Raw genomic sequence first — 22,714 nt, 5'->3', positions numbered from 1 at the left:
ACTTGCAGGCGGTGCATCTCTTGAGACCAAGATAAGCCTTACATTCTTCCCGGCTTTGTGAAACAACTCGTATTGTTGCCTTCACTCTACAAGTTCTGGACCTTGCTTGGGATTTGTTTTTACTCATCGAAATTCTTCCAAAGAATTGCTACTGTTATCACGAACAACCACAATGTCCCCCAACGGCGAACCCTTCATCTTCAACGCCTCCGCCCCGGAGCCACCCACACGGTACGCCCATGCTCGCCTGGCACCCACGACCCAGCACTGCACAATCTACGTCTCGGGCATCGCCTGCCGGATCCGAGGATGCTGGTGGAGATCAAGGCCGTGCCTGTGGTGGAGATGTAGAGGGGGTCCTTGATGGGAAGCGGGCACCGCTGTGTTTTTGTAGCGGGACCCAAGGAGAATTTCAAGCGTCGAGTACAAGTTCACTGGGCCTTCAGGATGGCAGCAGACGTGTGAGCTACAAAGCGATAATTCATGTAATACCTGTGAGGTGACATAGTGGTCCCGTGTGGTGACGATATGTGCCTATTCTGCAATTGTCTACCAGAAAAAAAGTGTCCTTTCATGCTGCATTAATATCCCTGCCAAAACGCCGACTCAAGCCTCAGGAGCCATCGCTCTGGACTTATACGCCATGATACACCCGCGTCACGACGCCCATGTCCCCCACCCCGGCCGTTGTGGGCTCGTTGAGGCTTTCAAGCGACGAGATGCTAGCGGCGTACGGAACGCCGTACTGCCCCGCCCCGTTCCTCTTCTGCTGCGGCGTCGTGCCCGGACCAGCATCCCCTTCGCCAAGAGCCGCATTCCCGCCCCGGCTTGTACCCCTGCCGTGCTTCAGCCCGGGCGGCGTGCGATGTGCCTCCACCACCGCCTCGCTCACGACGACCTGGATGTCCTTCTGCTGGTAGATCTCGAGCGGCATGCGCTGCAGTCCGCCGGCGGCACCACCACTAGCAGTGCTGTTGACCTGCTCCAAGCTGGCGGCGGGGCTGATGTCGTCCAGCTCGTGCACGGTGGACGACTTCTTCTTCAGCGTCCGCTCGTCCTCGTAGTGGTCCCTGCCGCCCTGGCTGCTGAGGTTGCCGTACGCGGAGCGGAACCGGCTCCCACCCGCGGCGCCGCGGTTCGTCCCGCCAGGCCCACCGCCGCTGATGCCCGTCCCGCCCGTGCGTGGAGCGCTGGACTTGCCGTAGATGCCGTTGAAGGAGCCGATGCGGAAGAGCCGCTGGAGCAGAGTCCACGTCATGGGAAGATTAGCCGCGATGATGGCTGTCGAAACTTCCCGGATGTACCAGTAGATCCAGTCACCGCCGTACGGCTGGCCGAGAGAGTAGTATTTGCTGAGCGCGGCTGCGAGGATCTGCAAAGGGGGGCGGGCGGGGATGGTGATTAGTGTCCATTGTGCCAAGGGAAGTTAGAGAATTGGGCGCGGGGGGCACCGTCTGCTTACCGTGAATGCTCCCAGCGCAAAGACGCCGCAGAGCACGAGTTTCCGCTTCAAGGCCAGCTGGGACTGCACGAACAGCGGCATCGGGAAGATGATGATCATGATGTCCGAGGAGATGTTGAACACGGCGTTGGTAATCATGTGATTGGTCTCGGCGGCGCAGTTCACTGTCAAGTATACGCACGTGTTAGAAGAGCCTCTGATAAAGGGGTGCCTTGGGGTTGATAGTAGGACGCACGGTCGTCTGGAGGCACCTGCCAGTAGTTGTGGAACGGGCGGCACCAGGCAGAGAAGAAGAGGATCTGCATGATAATGAAGGTGGCGATGCAGTAGATGGCCAGGGCCTTGACCATCCAGTTTTGCTTGAGGCTGATTCTGCAGCGCGCAAGAAGAGCACGTCAGCTTCACAAATCTCTGGACAATGCTCTGCAAGGGACTCATGTGAGTGCACATACGTGAGTCTGCTGTACATGAGCAGGAAGCAACCCTTGATCGACCAGATGGTGAACATCTGTGCCTCCTCGACAACGAGGACCAGCTTCGAGCCGTAGATACGCAGCTCAATGTCGGCGGGGGGAAGAACGATGCCGTCGGCCGGGTTGATGAGGTTTGTCGGTGTGTAGGTTAGAATGTGGATCACGATGAGCATGCCCGTGAAACAGAACTGCGTTGGATTCACACATGGTTAGTCTCTATTTTGGATCGCAACATAGCGTTGTTCTGCGATGAATAACGTATCATCGTCAGGAAAGACAGGGCGTCCGTACCATGGCGAAGACCATTAGGTAGTCGTCCGACAGCATGCGCTTGAAGGAGCCGTACAACATCCGCCGCGATACTCTGAGACAGGTGCCGCGCGCCTGATTAGCAAGAAGCTCTGGCCGTTAAATAAGCCGTGCGGCTCTCCCGGATCTGTGCGTTGTCGACTCACATCCTCGCCACGACCGCGATGATGGTCAGGGCGTACCACGCCCACATCTCCGTAAGGAACGCCGACATGTTGATGGTGACGGCTGCAGCCGTAGGTCTCGCGAGGCGTTGGAAGGAGAGAGGGAAAACTTAGACGAGGAAAAACCTTCGGCGCACTTGCGTAATTATCGAGATCTTCGTAAAAGTCAAACCGAGAAATAATCCATAGGGACGCAGATCGCTGCCAGGAGGGGGATGGCTGCTCTCAAGTACCGTCAGCGGGCCACGCAGACTAGCACCAACAGCCAGGCACCGGCAGATGAACCGAGCACACGGACAATGGGGGGCTCGTCGTCAACTTGTGGGGCCTCCATAAATGATCTGCTCGAGAGACGGCCACCGGCCCTCAGCAGACCCTCCTCTAGGCCCACCCGGTGTGGAGGCTGGAAGCACGTACATACAGGATGGGGCCTGAACGGCTCACTGGACTGGGCTCGATAACGGGGGTTTTTGACGCCAACCACGTGTTCCTGCCAACACATGTGAAGCATTGGAAGCCCCCGAGCCCGGTGGCTGCCAAAGGCGGCGCTCAGGGGTATCAGATGGTTCCATGTGCTGCATGGAGAAAGTTTCTTTCCCCTTAGTTCGCTAGGCAGGCGGGAGCGACAGCACGAATGCGGGCTGGGCTGCAGAAGAGTGCCGGGTCTAATTAGGGCCAACATTGGTGGGCCGCTTAGCCCGGCCAGCCCGGCGTACGCTGTTTTCCCCCAGTGTGGCTGCTGATTGGGCTAGAGATGCTCTGGCGACGGGGGCCTCTGTAAGAGTCTTATCTTGTGTAAGGGTCTTATCTTGCTCGGGGATCTCCAGGGGTTCGACGCACCATCCCTTCCGAGGAGGCTTTGAGTTTGGGGTTGTGTTCATCGGGTCCAGGCCTCTCTGCTGGCCCTGCAAGGTTGCCGAAACCCTGGCTTCACGTGGCAGCCTCTCATCAGCCCCGGAAATCCCGGCCAGCTGGAAGCAGAATCCAGATCCGAGCAGGCAAAACATCCGTACCGGGTCACATCGCCCGCACTGGGCGTGGCTCATGCGGGGCTCGCGCTAGGCTGACAAGAGTCACTCTTCCGGCAATAGCAGCATACTCGTAACACACCCTGATCCAACACCCTGCAAGGACAAACTGTGTGCCGTGCAGCGTGATACACACCTGCAGCACCAACGCGACGGCATCGGCTTCCACCACTTCGCTGGAGTCACTGACGGTCATCGCTGTAAGGGGCAGTCGTGGACTCCTGGCTCGAGAGGGGCAGAGACAGATAACAAAGAAAGAAAAAGAAGAAAAAAGGTCCAGTGGCTTCGTCACGTGAGCTGCCGGCAGTCCCACTTCGAGAAGACATTTGCATTGACTGAGCCTGATGGTTCGTCCGTTCCGATCGCGGCCACCCATGCCATCTCAGCCTTGACCGGTAGCCTCCACTTTTCCTCAGCACCACCAGCACCGACGGCTCCCGCGTGTGGCCTGTTCTCGACAGCCGATAACACGCACGGCATGACTTATACGCCCAACAAGGGTTGACCACCCTCTGCTCGAGCCGGATCAGGCCCCTCGGCCGGCCGACACAATGCCTCCGCCGCCGCAGAGCGCGCCCTCGGCCTAGGCCCGGACCTCGTGCTAGCGCTGCCACAAGCGCAAGAAGAGATGCGACCGCAAGCTGCCCCAATGCGACAACTGTTGCGGTGCCCTCGTCGCCTGCAGCTTCCTCGACGATGATCGCCAGCTCGCGTCATACCCTAGTGCGTAGGTCGTCTCGAGGGATCCGTGACTGTTACCTAGTGATAAGTCTGGGTAATTATAACTACGTTAATGTCTAACATCCTGCTAGCTTTGTGTAAGGCCTGGAGGCCCGTATTAAAGACCTCGAATAGTAGCTCGCGGCCGCTAGGATGATGATGATAATGGGTAACTCGTAGTAAATAGGCCAGGAGTAGGGCGATATGCTACCGTAGGGCTTATTAAATCAGGGACTAACGGCCCTAGATCCATTTGCCGCGTTCGACCCCATCCTGCTCGATATTGCCGAGTAGTAGCAGTAGCAGAGACCATAGACTTCTCTGGCCGAAGAACTGAAGACGTTGTCTCTGTAAGCTACTGCGGAGCGGTACCTGGGCTTGTCGTCGGGTATCTCCTTCGTACGGCTTACCTAGACGGTCCTGCACCGCCTTACGCCCGATAAAGCCGACTTTGTCTTTGAGAATGTCCTGGAGGACATGTCGCCATCCACCCTTCTAGCGGCGGCGTTTCCTATAGTAGGACCTGGCAGTCCATCTATAACATTTCCGCAACCTCTATTTGGTAATATATCACTAGCCGATATTACCGATATTGGTATATCCCTCGCCTCGCTGCCGCTACCTAATAAGGCGCATATCTAGTACCTAGTTAATTTTTACTTTGCACATACGTACATATTATACCCGTTTCTAGCGTGTGGGGAGTTTAGTAGTGTCCTGGCCCGAGTATTCGCTAGCCCTGACGACCCCGTGGCGTAGTCGCCGTTGTTGTTATTTAAGATATGGATGGTGCTGGTAATTAGCTCGACTACCTTTAGCGCGGTTACGCTGGCCGAGGAGTCCGAGTCGGTGCTCTTTTATAGTAAGGCGCTCTAGTATCTCGAGGCTACACTTGGATACGGCGACTTGGTGAGTGCTCTTCCATATAGTGACTTTGAGATTGTAGGTAGAAGCTTATGCTGATGTTATACATAACGATGTATTCAGGCGCCTTACGCCCCATCATGGCGATGATGGCCTCAACGAATTACTAAAGCTCAAATCTCCAGAATGCACAGCAAAGGCCAAAGGAGGAAGCCACACAGGCGCTTCCCAGAGAGGCCTCCACAGCCAGCCGGGCAGTGTCTGGTGCCTACAACAGCTTAGAGCCATGAAATTCTTCGCAAAACTTTGGCGCGCTCTAAGGATGGGTAGATAATTCAAATCCAAGCATGACCTAGCTGAGAGGGCGACGCTGCGTATTACAGTATCTCGTAAGTACAGTGGCTGGCATTGTCTCTACAGTTGAGCCCCTGCGAGATAGACGTGCCGTGATAGCAGCAAGGTCGAGTCCATGGAATCTGGAAGCTGGAATCGCCCTTCATGAGCTCGCGCTTCTGAATTACCCAGTATCATGTGGCCAGTGGCTGTTCATCGTCTCTCCCAACTCGTCGCATGATTTTTCCAGGTTTAAGTGGCCTGCCATTTCGAACTAAGCGCAATGCCAAGAAACTGGGCGAATGCGCCTGTGATGCTGTTATCGTCAACTGGGGTACGACGCCATAGACTCAGAGGGCCACTTCAGCAAGATTCAGTCGAAAGATACCGCAAAAGACTAAGCGAGACGTCGCCTCAGGCTTTATTCCCGTCTCCAAGCACATTCTTCACGACCCGTCTCCCTAAAATCAGCTATTACCCAAGACGAAATCTGCTCGAAGAGACTCGCAGGGCGCTGCGCAGTGGCCCCGCACTAAGCATCAAGAGGACACTCTTGCCTGCACACCCCTACCTTATTCACGGCAGACTGGAGGATTCGGATCGTGACACTAGGGTAATGGTGGCTTCAACCCAGGCTAGCTCGGTGGACCAACTATGGAGAGATGGGCGCTGGCAAGCACCAACAGGCCTAAGTCGAGTTCGCAGGCCACTCCCCACCCGGCTCAGGCCGGCTTGTGCTTTAAAACCCCACTGTCCTCCCCCATTGCTCGATATGGTTCTCCGTTCCTAGGAAGCGTTTGTCCAACATTCGATCGCGGCTTCCCAAGTGTGCGAATTAACCACCACAACTCTCTAACCCCTTGTGGGGCCCTTTGCTTAATTCACCACAGTCGAATGGTGCATTGCAGACACTTTCACTCAGACTCGCTCCGCAATATAATCGCGCGACTACGCAAACTGTGTCACTTAGGCTTTATGTCTGCTCGGCTTCTTCCGGCATCTGCGGCAGCCTTTGCTCCTCGTGCCTCATCAGTCAACGTCGTCCTTGGATCAAAAGTGGAACCATGGTTAACGCAAACCCTCAAGCGCATCAACAAGGTCAAGCGTCCGCTCAACAGTGTTCCTCAGCACCAGCGCTGCCTCACAGAACACCTCTCTAACGAGAAGGCCATCTGGACACTTGCCTCATTGATGCTTGCCAAGTCTCCCGAGGCAGATCTGCGCCAAGACGAAAACCCCGTGGTCGAGGCTCTCTTCAGCTATCAGCTGGTCCACCTCGAGGCCTACATTGTGCACGTCGACATGGTCCTGAGGAATGAGGTTGCTTACAAGCTCACTCCAGATACCATCGAGTCCCTCATCGAGCACCACAAGGACGTCTGCGGTGTTGATAGCAAGGCTGCCACCTACGACTGGCCCGAGAAGGAGCAGCAGGCCAAGAAGCTGCACGAGGATTTCGTACAGGCCATCAACAAGTTTGTGTTCAGGACACACGTTTCGGCTCTCGAGGGTCTCGAGGAAGAAGGTGCCGGCGAGCTGCTGCGTGGAAAGAGCGAGGAGGTCAAAACCTCGATCATGTCGCTTATGAACAGGCCCCTACTCCCTCCTCGTCCTCCCAAGGCCGACAGTACCATTGAGTACCTGCCCTTGCTTCCGAAACCACCACTGGAACCAGCAGCCTCGTCGGATTTGAGCGCTTGGTGGACAGCACCGTTGACGACCGAAGTCGCGATCGCCGCTGACTATGGCCTAATGCTTGAGATGCAATTTCTATCAAACCCGGAGCTGCCCGCCGTGATGGCTGGCGAATCTCCACAAGCTCCCTGGCCGAGCACTTTTTTTTACCGGACAAGCAGCCGCTGCCATATCCCCGTTCGATTCCGCATCAAGATTGTGAGATCATAACTGTGGCAAGGGAATAAATGATTGGGCTCTTCATACAGCGCTCGACATGAACCCGACATATCGGTTGAACCACCTTGTTTGATGTCTTTCCTTTTCTTGGCTCAGCGACATAACTTCGTTTGCATTTCAAGCTACTAGGCTCTGGGAACTTGAGGGCGAGCTCCTTTCTTTTTTCCCTTCTAATTCCCTAGTTTGACATCAAAGAGGTAGACGCAGCAATGCACCATCATTCCCTCCTAGTCAAGAACTGGGGCATTACTTTCTGTATATCAGCCTGGTTGAGTTGAAGCGATTTTCGCGCACAGCGGATAAATTTCAAGTCAGGCACCCGGCTGACAGACGATCGTGACCTCGACAACTACCCATCGGGCTCCATTGGGGGTTTTATTGCAAGAACTTTGGTGGATCTTGCTGCCTGGTCTTGCGGATCAACGTGGTCCAATTGTGCCTTAGAGACGCAGGTGACCGCTGATACACCAAGGTTTTCATTCTTTTCATGCAGAGACGAGATGATGACTAGCGCTCAGCACGCAGCACGTAGCATATCAACCTTCCCTGGCAAAGCTCTGATGAAACATGTGAACCTTTGAAGTGTAGAACGCGGCACGAAGCAAGGACTATTAGCCATGGACTCGAGCACGTCATCAATAGAACCTCAAGAGTGTTGCGACGGCTTGCGCAGGAAGCATACCCTGGCGAGCAGGAACTTGACATGTAGTGGTGTGTATAAACACGATGACGCCACTTACCTCTGCATGTCGGCCAGCGCGAGGCAATCCAGGGCACCGATACTGAAGGCACTACGGTGTCATGGGTGGGGGAGAACCGCAGATATGCGTGAAGTTATGTGCACTATGTTGCAGCCCAAATTATCCCGTTGTGCTGTTGCAATTAGGAATGAGGTGTGCAGCCATCTCCAACCAGAGGAAGAATGACCACCACTTCTCCGTGGTTGCGTTGGAGGCGGCCAGCTTTCATGAGCGAACGTTAGCTTGATCAGGTGACCGTCAGTAGATGCATGGTCGCACACGCCGTCATATGTAGTGGAGCAGGCTGAGGAGACCGTCGTTGGCCAAACTTGTGCAACGACAGGGAGCATGCGGGGCAAGTTCAACCTATCGTTGCGTCTTGGGCCCGAATGCGGATTTTTCTCGGGCCGGGTCTTGCCTAGTGGTGGCTTATCTGCTTGGGATCTTAATCCTTGCCAGTGCTAATCATCACGGCTCATCCCTGTGCCTCATCCGGAGCGACACTGGCTTATGGTGCATGGATATTGGAGCATCTTTGTGCGTGACCTGCCACGGCAATCCCGATATCGACTGGGAGTATGACCCCCCACCCCCTCTGTGCTCCTGCGCTAGCGGGCGGGGAGACTGGCGTATCGCTGGTGCCAAAGATGGACCCTGATGTAGCACAATACTTACCCATGCCTTTAGCTACGTAATCCGCTTGCAGGCTGAGGTCTCCTCCTGAAGCCCTGAACCTCGACCCCCAGCGGCTTCGGCCTCTGTAGGTATGCGGTAGACCAGCGCTCTGTGTAATACGGAGGGGAAAGCAGAAGGCGGTTCATGGCGCGAAGGGTCATTGTGGCGCCTCAGTCCATCCTGCCATTGGTCGAGCTGTCTCAAGCTGTACCCCATTTCTAGGCTGGTCCACCCCGAAGCTCCTTGGCATGGATCAAGTGACAGGAACCGTCCACTGTCGCCCAGGAATGCTGGTCAAAGTATGCTAATTGGCGATAACGGTTACAGGGATGAGCATTCACCATGATCCATGCAGAATACGCGCGGATGATTCTATTCCGATTAGCTATCTTGTGTGCGACTACAACGAAGGTAAGTGAAGGGCTGGCACGTGAGCGCCGTGTTGTATTAAAAGCCTGCCGCCGTCTTGTCGTGGCCCCACTGCCAATGAATATCCCTACAGTGACTGCCCTTGTTGACCGGGATCGCGTCGAGTCCGAGGCCCATCCAAGTGTTTTTCAATGGTGTCCAGTCTCCGAAGCTCGGCTTTGCTTAGGGCTGAGGACGAGTTCTCTGGAGGATGGCATGATGGCAGTGACAGAAGGGGCACACAAGTGCCAGGCCGACTTTATGCAGGCGTTCCATGGCTTCACGCATGTGAGGGTCCCCAAGGATAGCTTTGTGACTTATCTTTACCTTTCAAACCTTGGCAGCTGACTGGTGATTCAGCAGCTCATTACCAGTAAGGGCTGGCTCGCCCCGGACATGGCTTTAGTGGTTGCCATTTGCCCCGTTGTAGTAAATCGTGTTCACACCACCCAGAACGGGACTTTTGTGTAATGCAGGACGATTGCAAGGATGAGCCAGCAATCGTGCTGCATTCTCTCCACGAAGTATGTCCTGGGTAAGTGCGGTAAGCAACTGTATGGGTTGACCTTGAAGCGTCTATCGCCGATGGTGGCAGCAGAAGCATGCGGTTGCCATGCATGTTTCATTGGCTCCCATGGTCTGCACTAGGGGTACATGGCCAGGGAAGGAGCGCTCGCTTATCTTGGCCACATTCCCCAAACACTTGTGAAGTCCGCCTCCGCTAGTGCCATGCAGGAATCGACAGGCCTGACGAAATGTGCATGCGATCGGCCCACCGACCTGCTTTTAGCGACGCCCCGCATTGACACTTACCGCGAAGACGCGGAACCTCGGATCTGAGCCTGCGAAGTAGGTCGTCTTTCTCCATCAAGAGGCGTCAGCAATTATCAAGGGTTGTGCCATAACCCCGCTCAGCTAGGCCAGCTAGGCTGTCCAGCACTACGAGCTGCTACCAAAGTGTCGTGTCGAGAGCTCGCGACAAAGGGTCGAGACCCTTGCCAAGCGATGCGGTGGCTGCGCAGCTTGATGTGGAAAACCTGAGATGTCCCGTTCTTGTCATTCAAGTAGCGCTTGGAGAGAGTGTCTGTCTCGACAACGAGTTCGCCTCTACAACCGATTGGCGCCAGCCGGCCAGGTCATGCTGGTCTGCAATCCACATGCTTGAGGTGATACCCGGGCCAATGTTGGTGGCATCTGGACGCTCGTAGGTATGGGCGGCATAGAAGATACGTGATCCTGTCGCGCCAAACGAGTTCATCAGCCGGACGCCAGATCTGACACAGGTCTGTAGGATCCCCTTGACCGACGATTCACTCACGAGGATAACAAAATCCATAGAAGGCACTTGCACAGGTGTCAACGTCTTGAGGAAGGAAAACGTCAACATAACCGAGTTGGCGTTGGAACTCCTGATGAATTCGGCGACTCCCTCGTGGCGCTGCGATGCCGACGGCACGCGCAGCACACCTCCCCACTCGAGCGTCATAAATGTTTCGCTCAAGCTGACGTCGAAGACAAAGCTCGAAAACTGCAGCATTTGCGTCCGTGTATCAACGCAATGGGCCGCTGCGTGCCTCATCACCTTCGTGCACACTGCTGCGTGCTCGACGATGATGGACCTTGGATTGCAGATTTTGTAGGCAACACTGTCCCCTGGGCAGCTTGGCTGACTTCTGGCAACTGATCTAACAGTTCGGTGCACAGCACGATGGCTTCGACGCCTAGTCCAGCGCATCGCGCTACTGTGAATGGGGAGGCAATGGCCAGCTGGGCATTCATCTCCTCCGCCAGATTTCGTGATGGACGATAGAAAGCTTGGACTTGTCTAGGCAGAAGACACCTCTACTCCGGCTCGACGCCTGCTTCGACCGCCGTTCATGTCGCTAGGCTATCTAGCTCCGAGTAAGACAGCGATCCGTTGCATGTCTCGATAGCCTGGGCTTCAGGCTGTGCGGCAGCACGAATGGAGATGAGTTCGTGGACAGTGGTTTTGGTGAGCTCGATGTCCACGCTGCTGTTGTAAGCTGCCGTCAGCATTGAGATCACCGTGATCGAGTCACCGCCCAGGCGCGGGAAATTGTCGTCGCGGGCGACCAACTCAGCCGCGATCTTGAACAAGGTCGACCAGATAGATGGCTTGCAACTGTTGATCCGTGTCCGCCTCTACCGGGAGCTTCTCGAGACTGAAGCATATTGCTTTGCGATTTTCTCAGGGCCAAGAGCTGCGAGGGTCTGCGAAAGCGACTTCCTGTCAAGTTTGGCCGAGCCACTGAAGAGCATGTAGCGATACGGAACAAACAAGCTGGGGACCATGTACGAGGGCAAGGCGAGATCGAGCTGACCTATGGCGTCGAGCGCGATATTGGCGCTTTCCGGGGTCATGGGAAGGAATACGTCGCCCGGATTGCGTGGACCGGCGCCTTTCTCCTCGTGGATGGTGCTAATTACGCAGGTCTCTGCTTGGCCCCATCCCAGAAGGAACTGAGCCTGGCTGTGATGCCAAATTTCAAAGACATCCTGGTCTACCAGCTCGCCACATAGGAGAAGCAGTTCGAGGCCCGTGGGGTCGTAGTGTGCGGGCAAAGGCGGGTACCAGGTTTGATGCCATCGAGTCTGGTTTCCTCGGCTGGCACACACAGTTGCGCGCCAGTAATGAGCAAACCAACAATATCACCGATGCAGACGTCGAACACGAAGGCCGAAAACTGCGGCGTCTTGACGCCTGCATGAAAGCCCGGCCGCCCTGCGATGGCGATGGTGTCTGGAGTTCGGCGAGCCTGCTGTTCCATCACCGTGTGCACACACGAATCGATGATATCGGGCGTTTCTCCACGGAAACAAGTGGCCGGCTGCTTGTCCTAAGTGCTGGCGAGCCACAAGGCAGACAATGACATATCCGGGCTGAAAACAAGCTGCTCGATGGCGCGCTCTAACTGGACCTCCGAGGCCACGTTGGCGCGATACGTAAATATGAGCTTGACATGGTCGCCGACGGGGACCGCTTGCAGGACCAAGGGGTGGTTAGAGTAGCCGTCCAGAGAGGCCTCGACGCTGCTCACGTCCTCGATCGCCGCTTGTAGGAGCGGCTCCCGCTTCTGCTCCTGTGCCGCCGCCATGGTCGGCATAAGCAGGACTGGTCTTATGGGTTCTGTGTGTCGAGACTTGGCTCACGTCATCGTCTGGCATGGAATGTCGGTTGGCGCAGCAACACGCGATATTGCGTAACCAAAGACATGCTGAGAGTGTCGTCCTTGGATCCAGCGATAGCACAGAGGACTGTTGTAGCGACATCTATAACCTCGGCACCGTTACATCCATCGGTGTGGCCATCATCAGTGACCTCTGCCTGCACGAGGCCCGAGCGAGAGGCTGTCGATTGAAATCTTTGCGGGACATGACTTGCTTCTGGCTCGATGGCCAAAAGACCGAAGAGCTGGTCCATGATCTGTCCGGTGTCATTGTTGAGGAACTGGTGCCGTACGTATGAAAATGAGGTCTGTAAGCAGGCCTTCCTTGCGTCAGCCCGTCCATGGTCAACAAGCTCATTCCGACAAGCCCGAGATGACATAAACGATGGTCAAGTTCATTGACGGTTGGGTGTCAAACATTTCCTAGTCGAATTGATCCAGGGGAGAAGTGCAACGAGACCTGCTGATCTTGCCATCCAATGTGGAGCGGATGATCTCGACCTAATCGAAATCTATATCATCCCAGGGATACCGCGGAGGGCTCGCGGCTCGAAGAGGCGACGACCTGGAAAAGGAACCAGTACGGAAGAAGGGAGAGCCAGACAACTTCCCGGTGGAGAGCAACATCAACCCATGCATTGAATTATGCTGATGCTGAGCTGGCGTAGGACTGTTGGTAATTATGGCATTAGAGCCGTCTCCGTGTGTCTCTGATCGAAGAAAAGGATCACTGCGACCGATGCCAGATCATCGTCTGCCAGTCTTGGCGTGACTAGGGAACTTGGCTCCAGTCGTAGGCTGGTGTGAGCCACTTCCCAGTCACGAGATCAGAATGTGAGGAAGATGGTGCAACTGACACCAAAGGCGCGCCATGCGTGGTCGTCCGTCGAGCGTTGAAGACGTGGTGAACACTGTTGGGTCGCATGGTGCGCCTCATTGGAGACTGGTTGCCATGGATGGTCCTCGAAGGTAAATATTGATCTTACTGGTCTCTCTGTCCCAAGAAGCTGCCTCGCGGGGCCCGAGAAAAGATTCGCTAGCGTTCAGCCCTTGGACACTGGCTTCAGCGCTTGGGTGCTGAGACATGAGCAGTGCATCTTGGAGACGTACCCGGCCTAGACGAAGAAGCAGTGGTCGCGTATCAGATTGAGGGCATTTTGCCCTCAGATCCGGAGGCGTTCACTGCCCACACACGCTGAGGCAAGCGAGCCTTTTTGAGACCGTCGTCCACGAGGTACTGTACTAATGAGGCAGCCTAGACCCAGATCCGCTGCAGCTCCGTACGCTAAAGCGTACCAATGAGGCGTTATTAGCTTCCTCCCAGGAGCGCTAATGGAAAGTGCCCGCTTGCATTAGAGTTTGTCTCCAGTGTACTTTGTACAGAAGGGCATGCAGACCCTGGCGGACTGGCAGGTTGAAGGAGGCAAGTGAGTGGATTCTTGGGCATGCCCAAGAGCTGCAAGGGAAGGCCCCGCCAGGCATGCCTGCTCCAGGGGTGGAACGCTGCGGGCGCGTGGTTCTTCAAGCCTGTGACAGCGTGGCGGCCCTGGATATCTGAATATAGATGGCCCCGGAGCCACCCTGCCTGATGCTCGAACTTGGGTGGTTCGTTGCCGGATCCTGTCTCGATCCCCGCCCCGAGTGCTCGGCCACCCGTCTTGGACGACGAGAACGACGACGACGACGACGACGACGGCGACGACGACGACGACTCATCGATCGGCCACTCAGGGCAACGCAGCAGTCAACCAGAAGGAAGAGGGACATTCAGGCCGTCGCCGACTTGGGGGATAGCCTACAGTTTCCAGGCCACGTACCTACACGACAGACGACCATGTCACTCGAGCAGATTCCATACTTGAGTCCGGCCGAGGCCGAGGCAATGTGGAATGGCCCTGCCCTGGAGCCACCGCCAGGTGTCACACCAAAGTACACAGACCGGTCTACAGCACTAGAAGTCCTCTACGTCGCTTGTGCGCTTGTGCTCATCATCGCCACGGGCTCGGCCGGCCTGCGGGCGTACTCCAGAATATGTATCGTCAAGAAGGTCCGGATAGAAGACTGTAAGCACCAACAAGCGGGCTCCCAGCCGAAACAGACGTGAATTAGTCGCTAACTGGATCCAGATATGGCTCTTGGAGCTCTTGTATGCATATCCACCCCACTCGTGACTCAACTTGCCTCCGGACAGCCCAGACGACCACGACCACTGACATCAACTTTCTGGGTATAGGGAGCTTTCATTGCCTACGTCGGAGGCGTTTATGCGTTCATGATCAAATGCGGCGCTTTTGTCCATCAATGGAATGTCCAGCTCAAAGAACTTCCTGACCTGAACTATGTAAGTCGATCGCGGATGAAGATGGACATTTTGAGCGCAAGATACTAGCACCAAGAGCGCAACTAACACGAGCCCTTCTACCAGATCGTCTACATCTGCACAGTCCTCAACGAGGTTGTATTCCTATTGATCAAACCCTGTATCCTCATTGAGTGGGCACGAATCTTTTGTGCTACGCAAAGAAATTACTTCTGGTGGACCTGCTCCGCGCTCATCACGATCAACGTCCTGTGGTACATCGCCGTCATCCTGGTCGCCAACCTCGAATGCTTTCCCCGGGAGAAAATATGGGACAAAACAATCGTGGGTGGAAAATGCCTCGATCCTATCCAAGTCAAGCTCATCTGGGTGTACAACGCGGCGGTCAACCTTGGCCTGGATATTGTCATTCTCATTCTACCCCAGAGGGTAATTTGGAACCTGAAGCTCAACAAGAAGAAGAGGGTGGGCTTGTCCATGATCTTTGCCTTTGGTCTTGTGTACGTCTTTGTCCTCCTCAACCTCCATCATTGCGCTGCTTACTAACCAGGCATCCGCAGCTCCGTCTTCTGCGCTGCCATGCGCCTGTACAAGACCACCACCTTCATCTATTCCAAGGATATGACCTTTACCATATCCGAGTACGGTCTATGGTGCATTACCGAAATCCTCTGCACCTTCCTGGTGTTCTGCCTCCCCGCAGTGCCCAAGATTATAATCGAGAGCAAGCCCATGGCTCGCATCGCATCCTTCTTCGACCTTCGGTCAACCAGGAACACCTCGCGTCCAGACCTCGTCTCCAATTCGCGCTGGCCCTCGTCCAGGCTTGGCGCGTCATCAAGGAGCGGCAACAAGATCATCAGCGGTACCAGCAGTAGCCACTTCCGCAGCAAGGCCGGCGCATCCAACAATCGGGACGCCGAGGACGTTGACGATGGCAGCAGCGGCCACAGCCTCCAGCAGCTGGGCCAACTGGGCCACCATGCGCGGTCTGAGTCACAGGAGGAGTTGCGCCAGGCGGAGCGTGACCGTGACCGAATCATTACGCGGACAACCGAGTTTGTTGTCACCAGTGAGGAGTTCGTGGCGAAAGAACATGATAGGGACGAGGCCATGCGCACAAAGCTCGGTATCAGCCGCCTGTAGCAGCAATGAATATGATGAGAAAGCATTAGTACAATTTGATTTGATAGAATAATACACGCAAGATACCCTCGTTATCAACTGTTTGTGCTCGAGCGCCATTTGTCACAAATTTCGGGCCTACTACCCGCGGCTGCCCCCGCCATAACACAGATTGCTCGTGACTTTTGATGGCCAACCGGCCAAATCAGCGACTGTCACCACTGGGAGAGCCCAATAATGCAGTGCCGCACGCCACTTACAAAGCCGGTGGTGTGTTATAGTGTGGCTTGAAGTAACCTTAACCTTGGTCTCGGAGGTTTCATCCTCTGACAGGCACGGCAAGAAGATCGTGAGGTAGCATCCAAGAATCAGTGAGTCCTGTTCCCACATGTCACCTTCCCCAGCGGCCATGAGGCGGGGTTGTCGCTCCTGATACCCCTGTGCTCGCCAGGGCTCATCCCCGCATGTGCGGTCAGCACAGATCCAAGTCATTCACAAGGGACCATTGAGTGCTTATGCCTGCACAATTAATCCATCCTTAGAGCTCGTCAACGGCGATAGCCTATCTGTTCGCCACATCCCTGGTCCAACCAGGGGCATTCTGGTCGGGACCAGTCATGCAACATCGCGCCGTTGATGGCACCTGATTCAGGTCGCGCGCGATTATGTGCGTTCGGACCAGAACGTCACACTGATGTCCTGATGTCGTCTGATATGCCTTGATGGGTGGGCAGGTCCGTGCTGTCGCAACAGATGTGAACCGCACTTTTCCCTCCAGGGCTACCGGCCGGTAAGAGCCGAACACCCGGCACGCACGAGGAACCATGGGGCGCGCTAATCTCGCTTGTTGCGATTTTTATTCACTGCCCCGGGCCAGGGCGTTGGAGGAACTAGCATTTCCTTCTTTCGTTCTGGACTGGCCCAATGCGATCGTGGCCACGGGCCCGAGGTCTTCCATGTGATTGCCTGGCTTGTCAGGTTTCATTGGAGACAAATGGTTCAGTGCGCACAAGAATCTATCCCGGAGTTTTCTTTCCCTTCGCGTGCTCCCTTGCCCACGGTGTCCCTCCATGCATGGATGAGGCTCTTCGGTGCCAGCCGTGCCATGACCTGAGCACCCGAGACTGCCAGAGCCTCGGCAAGACAATCAGCACCCCAGCCACAAGCCCTATAATACTCACCAGAACCATCTGCCAAGAAACCCCTGCATCCTGTCACACCTGAAAGCCCGAAGGCGATGAGTGGCGTGAGCAGTGAGCGCCCGTAGGTTCTCGTGCCTGAACGAATAGCGCGAATCGGAAGAGCCACTCGGTGTAAGCTGGCTTGGCTTGTGCTGCCGCGGATGCAGTCACCCGCCTCTGGTGGGCTTGGACAGGCAGATGTACTGTGTTCCGTCCTTGTCCTTTCTACAAGGATTCCTGGATTGCCTCCAGGCCCAGCCCAGTGCCTCCAAGCCCTGGGCTGGGCCTGGAAACCCCACCGTCGATACGACCATCTTCGTGTCAGCAAAGACTAAGCCCGCCGCTCGCCGCAGGAGTAATCCATTCAATTCTAGTACGTGCAGAACGAGCGATTCAGCGGCCGATGTGCAAGCTAAGTCTTTTCAAAGTCATGTATATTGCGTTCTGTTCTGCATTTGGCCAGTCTTTGTATGAATGACTATCAGCTCTGACAAGTTGATGAGGCAGTGATTTGTGGACATCCAGGCAAGAGGTTGGCTCGGTGTTTGAGTCGCACCTGCGCTGCAGTCGCCGACAGCACATGGTCTGATTTATAACCTGTAGACATGGTGCATACCCGGATCTGGGCAGGCGATTGTACCGCAAGTGGACATGTCGTTCAAGTTGAATCCTGGTCCATGGGGTTCAGAGTACGTAGTTAAGTCAAGACTTGTTTGCAACATGTCGGTGCTGAGATGTGATGGTTCTCGCTTGGGAGAAAGCCGACAGAAGCAACGCGTGCGCACGAGATTCCTTTGAGACGCCATTGCTGTTTTGCCGGTAAGGACTTTGCGCTTATCGATTAGTCTGAGTCACAACTTGGAGCATTGCTTCTTGATTCTATTTCCCATGCTAAAAGGCGGTTAGAGGTAGCCGTGATAGAACAAGATTGCAGCGAGTTGCCTGTTCGAACCACACATTCCTGGTGGGAGGACGGCCCCTTTATTGGTTTTGAGTGTTTCATTACATCGGACAACGCGATGTTGAGAGTCATTCTTTACCAAATATGAACAGTTATTTGGGTATGTTAGCTCTATCGGTCAAAAGGAACAAAGCAAAAGCGCGAAGGAAGAAAGAAGAAAAAAAGAAACTTCAACCAGAAAGATCAAGGCAACTCAACCTCTCGGCCACTGGCTATGTGACAGTACTGTCTGTCTGTGCCCAGTCGTCGGGCCAAAAGCGGGTCAGCGGCCGTTGCATTTCCGCCTCCGCCTCCGCTTCCGTCCGACGCGCCGATTCCTCCGCCTCACGCCCTGTGCAAGCACGGCACACACCCGGATCCCGCCCCGGACGACACACGGATAGAGCCGTCGATGGGGGACGACGCGGATGAGGAGCCTCTGCGCGAGCTGCGGCCGGTGCTCAAGCGCACACGCCACGCCTGCGACCCGTGCCGCCGCAAGAAGAGCAAGTGCTCGGGGGACCGGCCCTCGTGCAGCACCTGCGCCCGCCTGCGCCAGCGCTGCTCGTACCCGGCCGAGGCTGACAGCGACGGCGATGACGTGCCGGACGAAGCTGTTGCTGGTTCCGGGATCGGGAACCGGCGCGGGGAGAGCCTCATCCAGGGGTCACTACCACCACCAGTAACCCCAGCCACGGGCAATCATGGTGGCGGAAGTCGAAGTCCCCACGGCCAGCAGCATCTCGAGTCTCGCCTGCATTCACTAGAGTCAACCATTTCCCATGTATTGGACACGCTGCACTCGGTGTCGGCCGCTGGCACCCTCCACTCCTTATCCGCCGAAGTGCTGCATTCTCAGGCCGCGCAACCAACACCTCGGGGAGTCAGACGGACGGCAGAAGCTGGTGCTGAGGGTGGGGGCCACGGCAGTAGCCGCAAGCGGGCACGCATAGATGAATCGCCGCTGCTGTGGAAGCAAGTGGAAGCCGTGGGGAGCCATTATCTCAAGTACTGTGAAGGCCAGCCGCTGTACCTTTTCCACCGAGAGACGTTTGTCCGATCATTGAGGTTTCGGTCGGACGAGCTGCTACTGGCGATATTGGCCCTCACGCTAAGGTTCAAAGATGCGCCCGCAACCCCAGCAACTACTTCAAGCGCCAGTGGGCATGCTGCTGAAGAGTATGGCCCCCAAGATTCGCTGGCTCTTGCCTCGAAGGCACACGCGCTCGTCATGACCAAGATCGGCACCAGAGCGATTGAGTTGTCCACCCTCCAGACACTATGCCTCCTTGCCTTTGTCCATTTTCACGGTGAGTTGATGCTAGCCCAGAGTTGACGGTAACCTCGAGCAGATCAACTGACAGTCCCTGAAAAGACGGTAACCCCGACCAGTCCATGCCCTTTGTCACCCTCTCCATGGCCCTGACCTACGGCCTCTTCCTCCATGCCGAGACGCCTGCGGTTCCAGCCTCCGTCATCGAAGAACGTCGTCGGACATACTGGAGCATCCGCCTACTCTGCCGGCTCTGGGGCATGGCTCCATCCGCCTTTGACCTGCCGGGCTCACAGTCCCTCACCTCTCCGTATCCGACGACCCCAAGCATACCGCCAATGTCGGCCCTGAAGCCCGAATGTAGGACTCTGTACGTCGGTCGACACGAGGGTGCCGGCCAGCGGGGGATCATGGCATGGACGTACCATCTCGGCGAGGTCTGGTCTCAGGCCATGATCTTTGTCCGGCAGCGCTTCGCCGCGGCGTCTTCCTCTTCCTTCTCCTCCACGCACCACCACCATTCCCACCACCACCAATCTAACCAACACCCACCACCAGCGGCACACATCGCCCCCTGGGAGACGACCTCGCAATACAACGCCATCATGTCCGCCTTCATGGGCTTCGACCGCGCCCTCCCGCACCTCCACCGCTACCGGCACCTACACCTCGGCGACCTGACCACGGCCCAGCTCAACGAGTCCCAGCGCGACTACTGGGCCCCTTGGCTGCTCAGCCGCTTCATGTACCACACCATCATCATCATCGCGAACCACCCTTTGCTCGTAACCTTGCAGCTCCAGGGAAAGGGCAACGACTCGGAGCTGTTCCGCCAGCAGGCGCAGTTCTACACGGCGGTGCACACTTCGTGGATCATGCACTTTGTCACGTTCATCGAGAGCAAAGGCTACGAGCTCGCGGATCCGACTATGGGGTACTGTGCTGGTGTGGTGGCCACGGTGGAGCTACAGATGAGCTTTGCCGCGCCGCCGGCCGCGAACCGTGGCGGCAGCAGCGGCGGAGGGAATAGTAGTAGTGGTAACACCGGGGATGCCGGATCCAGCAACGCAGCTGGCAGAGAGCAGCGGAGGAACTTTGAGAAGTGCCTGCGCTTCGTGCGCGCGCTGGGCAAGCGGTGGCCCTCAATGGAGGTCCTTGTAAGTTTCCCATTCCCGCCTCCTTTCCCCTGGCATAGTCCCCTTTTTACCCGCGTATACACACTAGTGAAGATATCCCTCTCGATGCTGACCAAGAGGGGGGTGAAACCCCACCGAAACAAAACAAGGCCAGGAAACTAGACGCCCTGACCGAGTCGATCTCCATGTCCTTCGAGTCCATGGCCCAGCTCGATACGGGCGGCAACATCCACGTCGACATCTCCAAGGTGTCCGACATTCTCGACTACGCCGCCGGCGCAGCGAGGACACCATTGTCGGTACATCCACACCACCACCACGGGTCTTCGGCTGGGGAACCCGGCGGCAGCACCAGCGGTGCAGGGACAGGGTCGGGAGCGGGTGTTAAAGGCCGCCAGGAATGGACCACGCTCGTCCAGCCGCCGTCTGTGGATCAGCCGGATCACGCGTCGGCTGTGGACTTCTCGGCGCTCCTGCTGAGCGCTGCCGCCGGAGCCGATGGGAGTAGCGGCTCGGAAGTGGGTGTCGGTAGTGTTGGAGCCCATGGTGGATTCGGTGGCGGCGGCGGGTTTGATCAATCCCTCTTTGGGGCGGGTGTCATGGGACATCCGCAGCAGCATCAGCATCAGAGACACGGCGGCGGTGGTGTTCATCATCAAGCGGGGATCAATGGAACTGGTGCAGGAATGATGATGCTTGGAGGGCATATTGACGGTCTTGTGTTCCCGGGAAACAATGCTGGGACCATTCCGGCTGATATGTTCTTCGGCATGGGAGGCGGGCAGGAAGAGACCGCGTCGTGGGGCGCTTTTGGAGGGTTTTAGTCACGAAAAGGCCGTCACGGATGTCTCCAAAACGGCACACAAAGCACTCTGTCGAGTGTGACGGTGGCACATTGTCACAACGCCTTTGGCTGTAGAATTACCTCTATATTTTTGCTTCCTAGGCATGCCTTGAGCGGCGAGCAATCTCTACGTCTATACTAGGTATTCCGCTATCGTCTTTCTGCCCGACAGGCCTCGAGACGAAAATAGAGGAGAGAGCTTTAGCGCCAACGGCATTACTTTGAAAATAATTTGTTTGTTGTAGAGAAGTATAACGTAATCCACAAGTGGGTGAATCACACAAGTGGATGAATCAGTCCCCCGCCACTTTCGTACAGGCTGTCTTCTTTCCCCCTTTTCTCCACCGATAATTATAGTACGACAATCAAATGAAAGCGATTTAGTTCTCGCGCTAAATGCGCTTCAATCGAACCCAGAATTGAGCGTACGAAAGGCTGCACAGATCTATAATGTATCCTTCTCAACCCTCCAACGACGACAACACGGCCGACCTGCGCAACAAGATATCCGACCACCTTGCCAGAAATTGACCTCGTACGAAGAGGACAGTATCGTACGATATATAATCGACCTAGATTCGCGATCGTTTCCACCGCGGTTAGGTGGTGTTCGAGAAATGGCGGATCGACTCCTCCGCGTGCGCGACGCGCCACGCGTCGGAACGAACTGGGCCTCAAACTTCGTACGACGACGACCAGAGCTCCGTACGCGTTTTAATCGAAGAATCGACTACCAGAGAGTCCTCTGCGAAGATCCAGACGCGTATCGCGCGTGGTTTAAGCTCGTACAAAACATAATCGCGAAATACGGGATCCACGATGACGACATCTATAACTTCGACGAAACGGGCTTCGCGATAGGTAAAATCTCCGCCGAAACTGTCGTTACAACCTCCGATCGACGTGGGAAGCCAAGAGCTGTACAACAAGGGAATCAGGAATGGGTTACAGTAATCTAGGGTATCGCGTCGTACGGCTATTTAATCCCGCCGTATATCATCTTCGCCGGGAAGGTCCACCTCGACTCCTGGACCGCAAATAGCCCCCTACCGCCCGACTAGGTAATCGCGCTTTCAGAGAACGGTTGGACGACGAACGAGAGAGGCCTAGAGTGGGTAAAACACTTCGATTTCCATACGAAGAGTCGTACGAAGGGTACCTACCGCCTCCTTATCCTCGACGGCTACGAGAGCTACTATTCGGTCGATTTCGAGCTCTACTGTAAGGAATAGAACATTGTGACGCTCTGTATGCCTGCTCACTCGTCGCATAAGCTCCAGCCTCTCGATGTTAGGTGCTTTAGACCTCTGAAACGGGCGTACGGTAAAGAAATCGAAGGTCTAATGCGGGCGTACGTAACCCACGTTTCAAAGGAGGACTTCCTCCCAGCCTTTTATAAGGTGTACAACGCTGCAATGACTAAATCAAACATCCAGGCAGGCTTTAGAGCGACAGGCCTAGTACCGTACGACCTGAATTATGTGATTTTACAGCTAGATGTGAAGTTTCATACGCCGACACCGCTAGGTTCCTCTGCTGGACTACCACCCCCATGGGTTTTAAAGACGCCGAACAACCTAATTAAGACCGAATCGTAGACGAAGTATATTGAAAATC

General features: G+C 55.7%; 5 protein-coding genes across 5 annotated transcripts; 3 read left to right on the top strand and 2 right to left on the bottom strand.

Moving 5' to 3' along the window:
• Positions 1 to 448: 448 nt before the first annotated feature.
• On the bottom strand, positions 449 to 2,713 carry B0I36DRAFT_309375 (uncharacterized protein). The gene is made up of 5 exons (XM_046152124.1): positions 2,391 to 2,713; positions 2,227 to 2,299; positions 1,868 to 2,123; positions 1,463 to 1,626; positions 449 to 1,372 (listed from the first exon to the last, which is right to left on the bottom strand). The coding sequence occupies exons 1-5, from the start codon at positions 2,456 to 2,458 to the stop codon at positions 635 to 637; spliced, it is 1,299 nt and encodes a 432-aa protein (XP_046017857.1). The 5' UTR covers positions 2,459 to 2,713; the 3' UTR covers positions 449 to 634.
• Positions 2,714 to 6,328: 3,615 nt separating this feature from the next.
• Positions 6,329 to 7,018, top strand: B0I36DRAFT_225070 (uncharacterized protein; the record flags this gene model as incomplete). The annotated part of the gene is made up of 1 exon (XM_046149060.1): positions 6,329 to 7,018. A coding segment is annotated over one exon (690 nt), but the record flags the coding sequence as incomplete, so codon positions are not given.
• A 2,843-nt stretch (positions 7,019 to 9,861) lies between these two features.
• B0I36DRAFT_390516 (uncharacterized protein) lies at positions 9,862 to 11,193 on the bottom strand. The gene has a single exon (XM_046161396.1). The coding sequence runs from the start codon at positions 10,823 to 10,825 to the stop codon at positions 10,151 to 10,153; it is 675 nt and encodes a 224-aa protein (XP_046017855.1). The 5' UTR covers positions 10,826 to 11,193; the 3' UTR covers positions 9,862 to 10,150.
• Positions 11,194 to 13,980: 2,787 nt separating this feature from the next.
• B0I36DRAFT_280112 (uncharacterized protein) lies at positions 13,981 to 15,744 on the top strand (the record flags this gene model as incomplete). Its single annotated transcript, XM_046151466.1, has 4 exons — positions 13,981 to 14,341; positions 14,516 to 14,619; positions 14,692 to 15,098; positions 15,159 to 15,744. Exons 1-4 carry the CDS (start codon positions 14,113 to 14,115, stop codon positions 15,742 to 15,744), a joined length of 1,326 nt encoding a protein of 441 aa, XP_046017854.1. The 5' UTR covers positions 13,981 to 14,112.
• A 2,512-nt stretch (positions 15,745 to 18,256) lies between these two features.
• On the top strand, positions 18,257 to 21,077 carry B0I36DRAFT_357179 (uncharacterized protein; the record flags this gene model as incomplete). Its single annotated transcript, XM_046157763.1, has 3 exons — positions 18,257 to 19,154; positions 19,220 to 20,274; positions 20,403 to 21,077. 3 exons carry the CDS (start codon positions 18,257 to 18,259, stop codon positions 21,075 to 21,077), a joined length of 2,628 nt encoding a protein of 875 aa, XP_046017853.1.
• Positions 21,078 to 22,714: the final 1,637 nt, after the last annotated feature.

Source organism: Microdochium trichocladiopsis (assembly GCF_020744255.1).
Source record: "Microdochium trichocladiopsis strain MPI-CAGE-CH-0230 chromosome Unknown B0I36scaffold_1, whole genome shotgun sequence".
Lineage (NCBI taxonomy): Eukaryota > Fungi > Ascomycota > Sordariomycetes > Xylariales > Microdochiaceae > Microdochium > Microdochium trichocladiopsis.
Note: the sequence above shows the minus strand (reverse complement) of the source record. Positions and strands in the feature narration are given on the sequence as shown.

Excerpts from the sequence above, each read along its gene's own strand:
- B0I36DRAFT_309375 (XM_046152124.1), bottom strand. The coding sequence starts at position 2,458 with ATGTCGGCGTTCCTTACGGAGATGTGGGCGTGGTACGCCCTGACCATC. Across the intron at positions 2,124-2,226 it reads ACCTAATGGTCTTCGCCATG|TTCTGTTTCACGGGCATGCT; the intron begins GTACGGACGCCC and ends AATCCAACGCAG. Across the intron at positions 1,373-1,462 it reads TTGCGCTGGGAGCATTCACG|ATCCTCGCAGCCGCGCTCAG; the intron begins GTAAGCAGACGG and ends CCCCCTTTGCAG.
- B0I36DRAFT_390516 (XM_046161396.1), bottom strand. The coding sequence starts at position 10,825 with ATGCGCTGGACTAGGCGTCGAAGCCATCGTGCTGTGCACCGAACTGTT.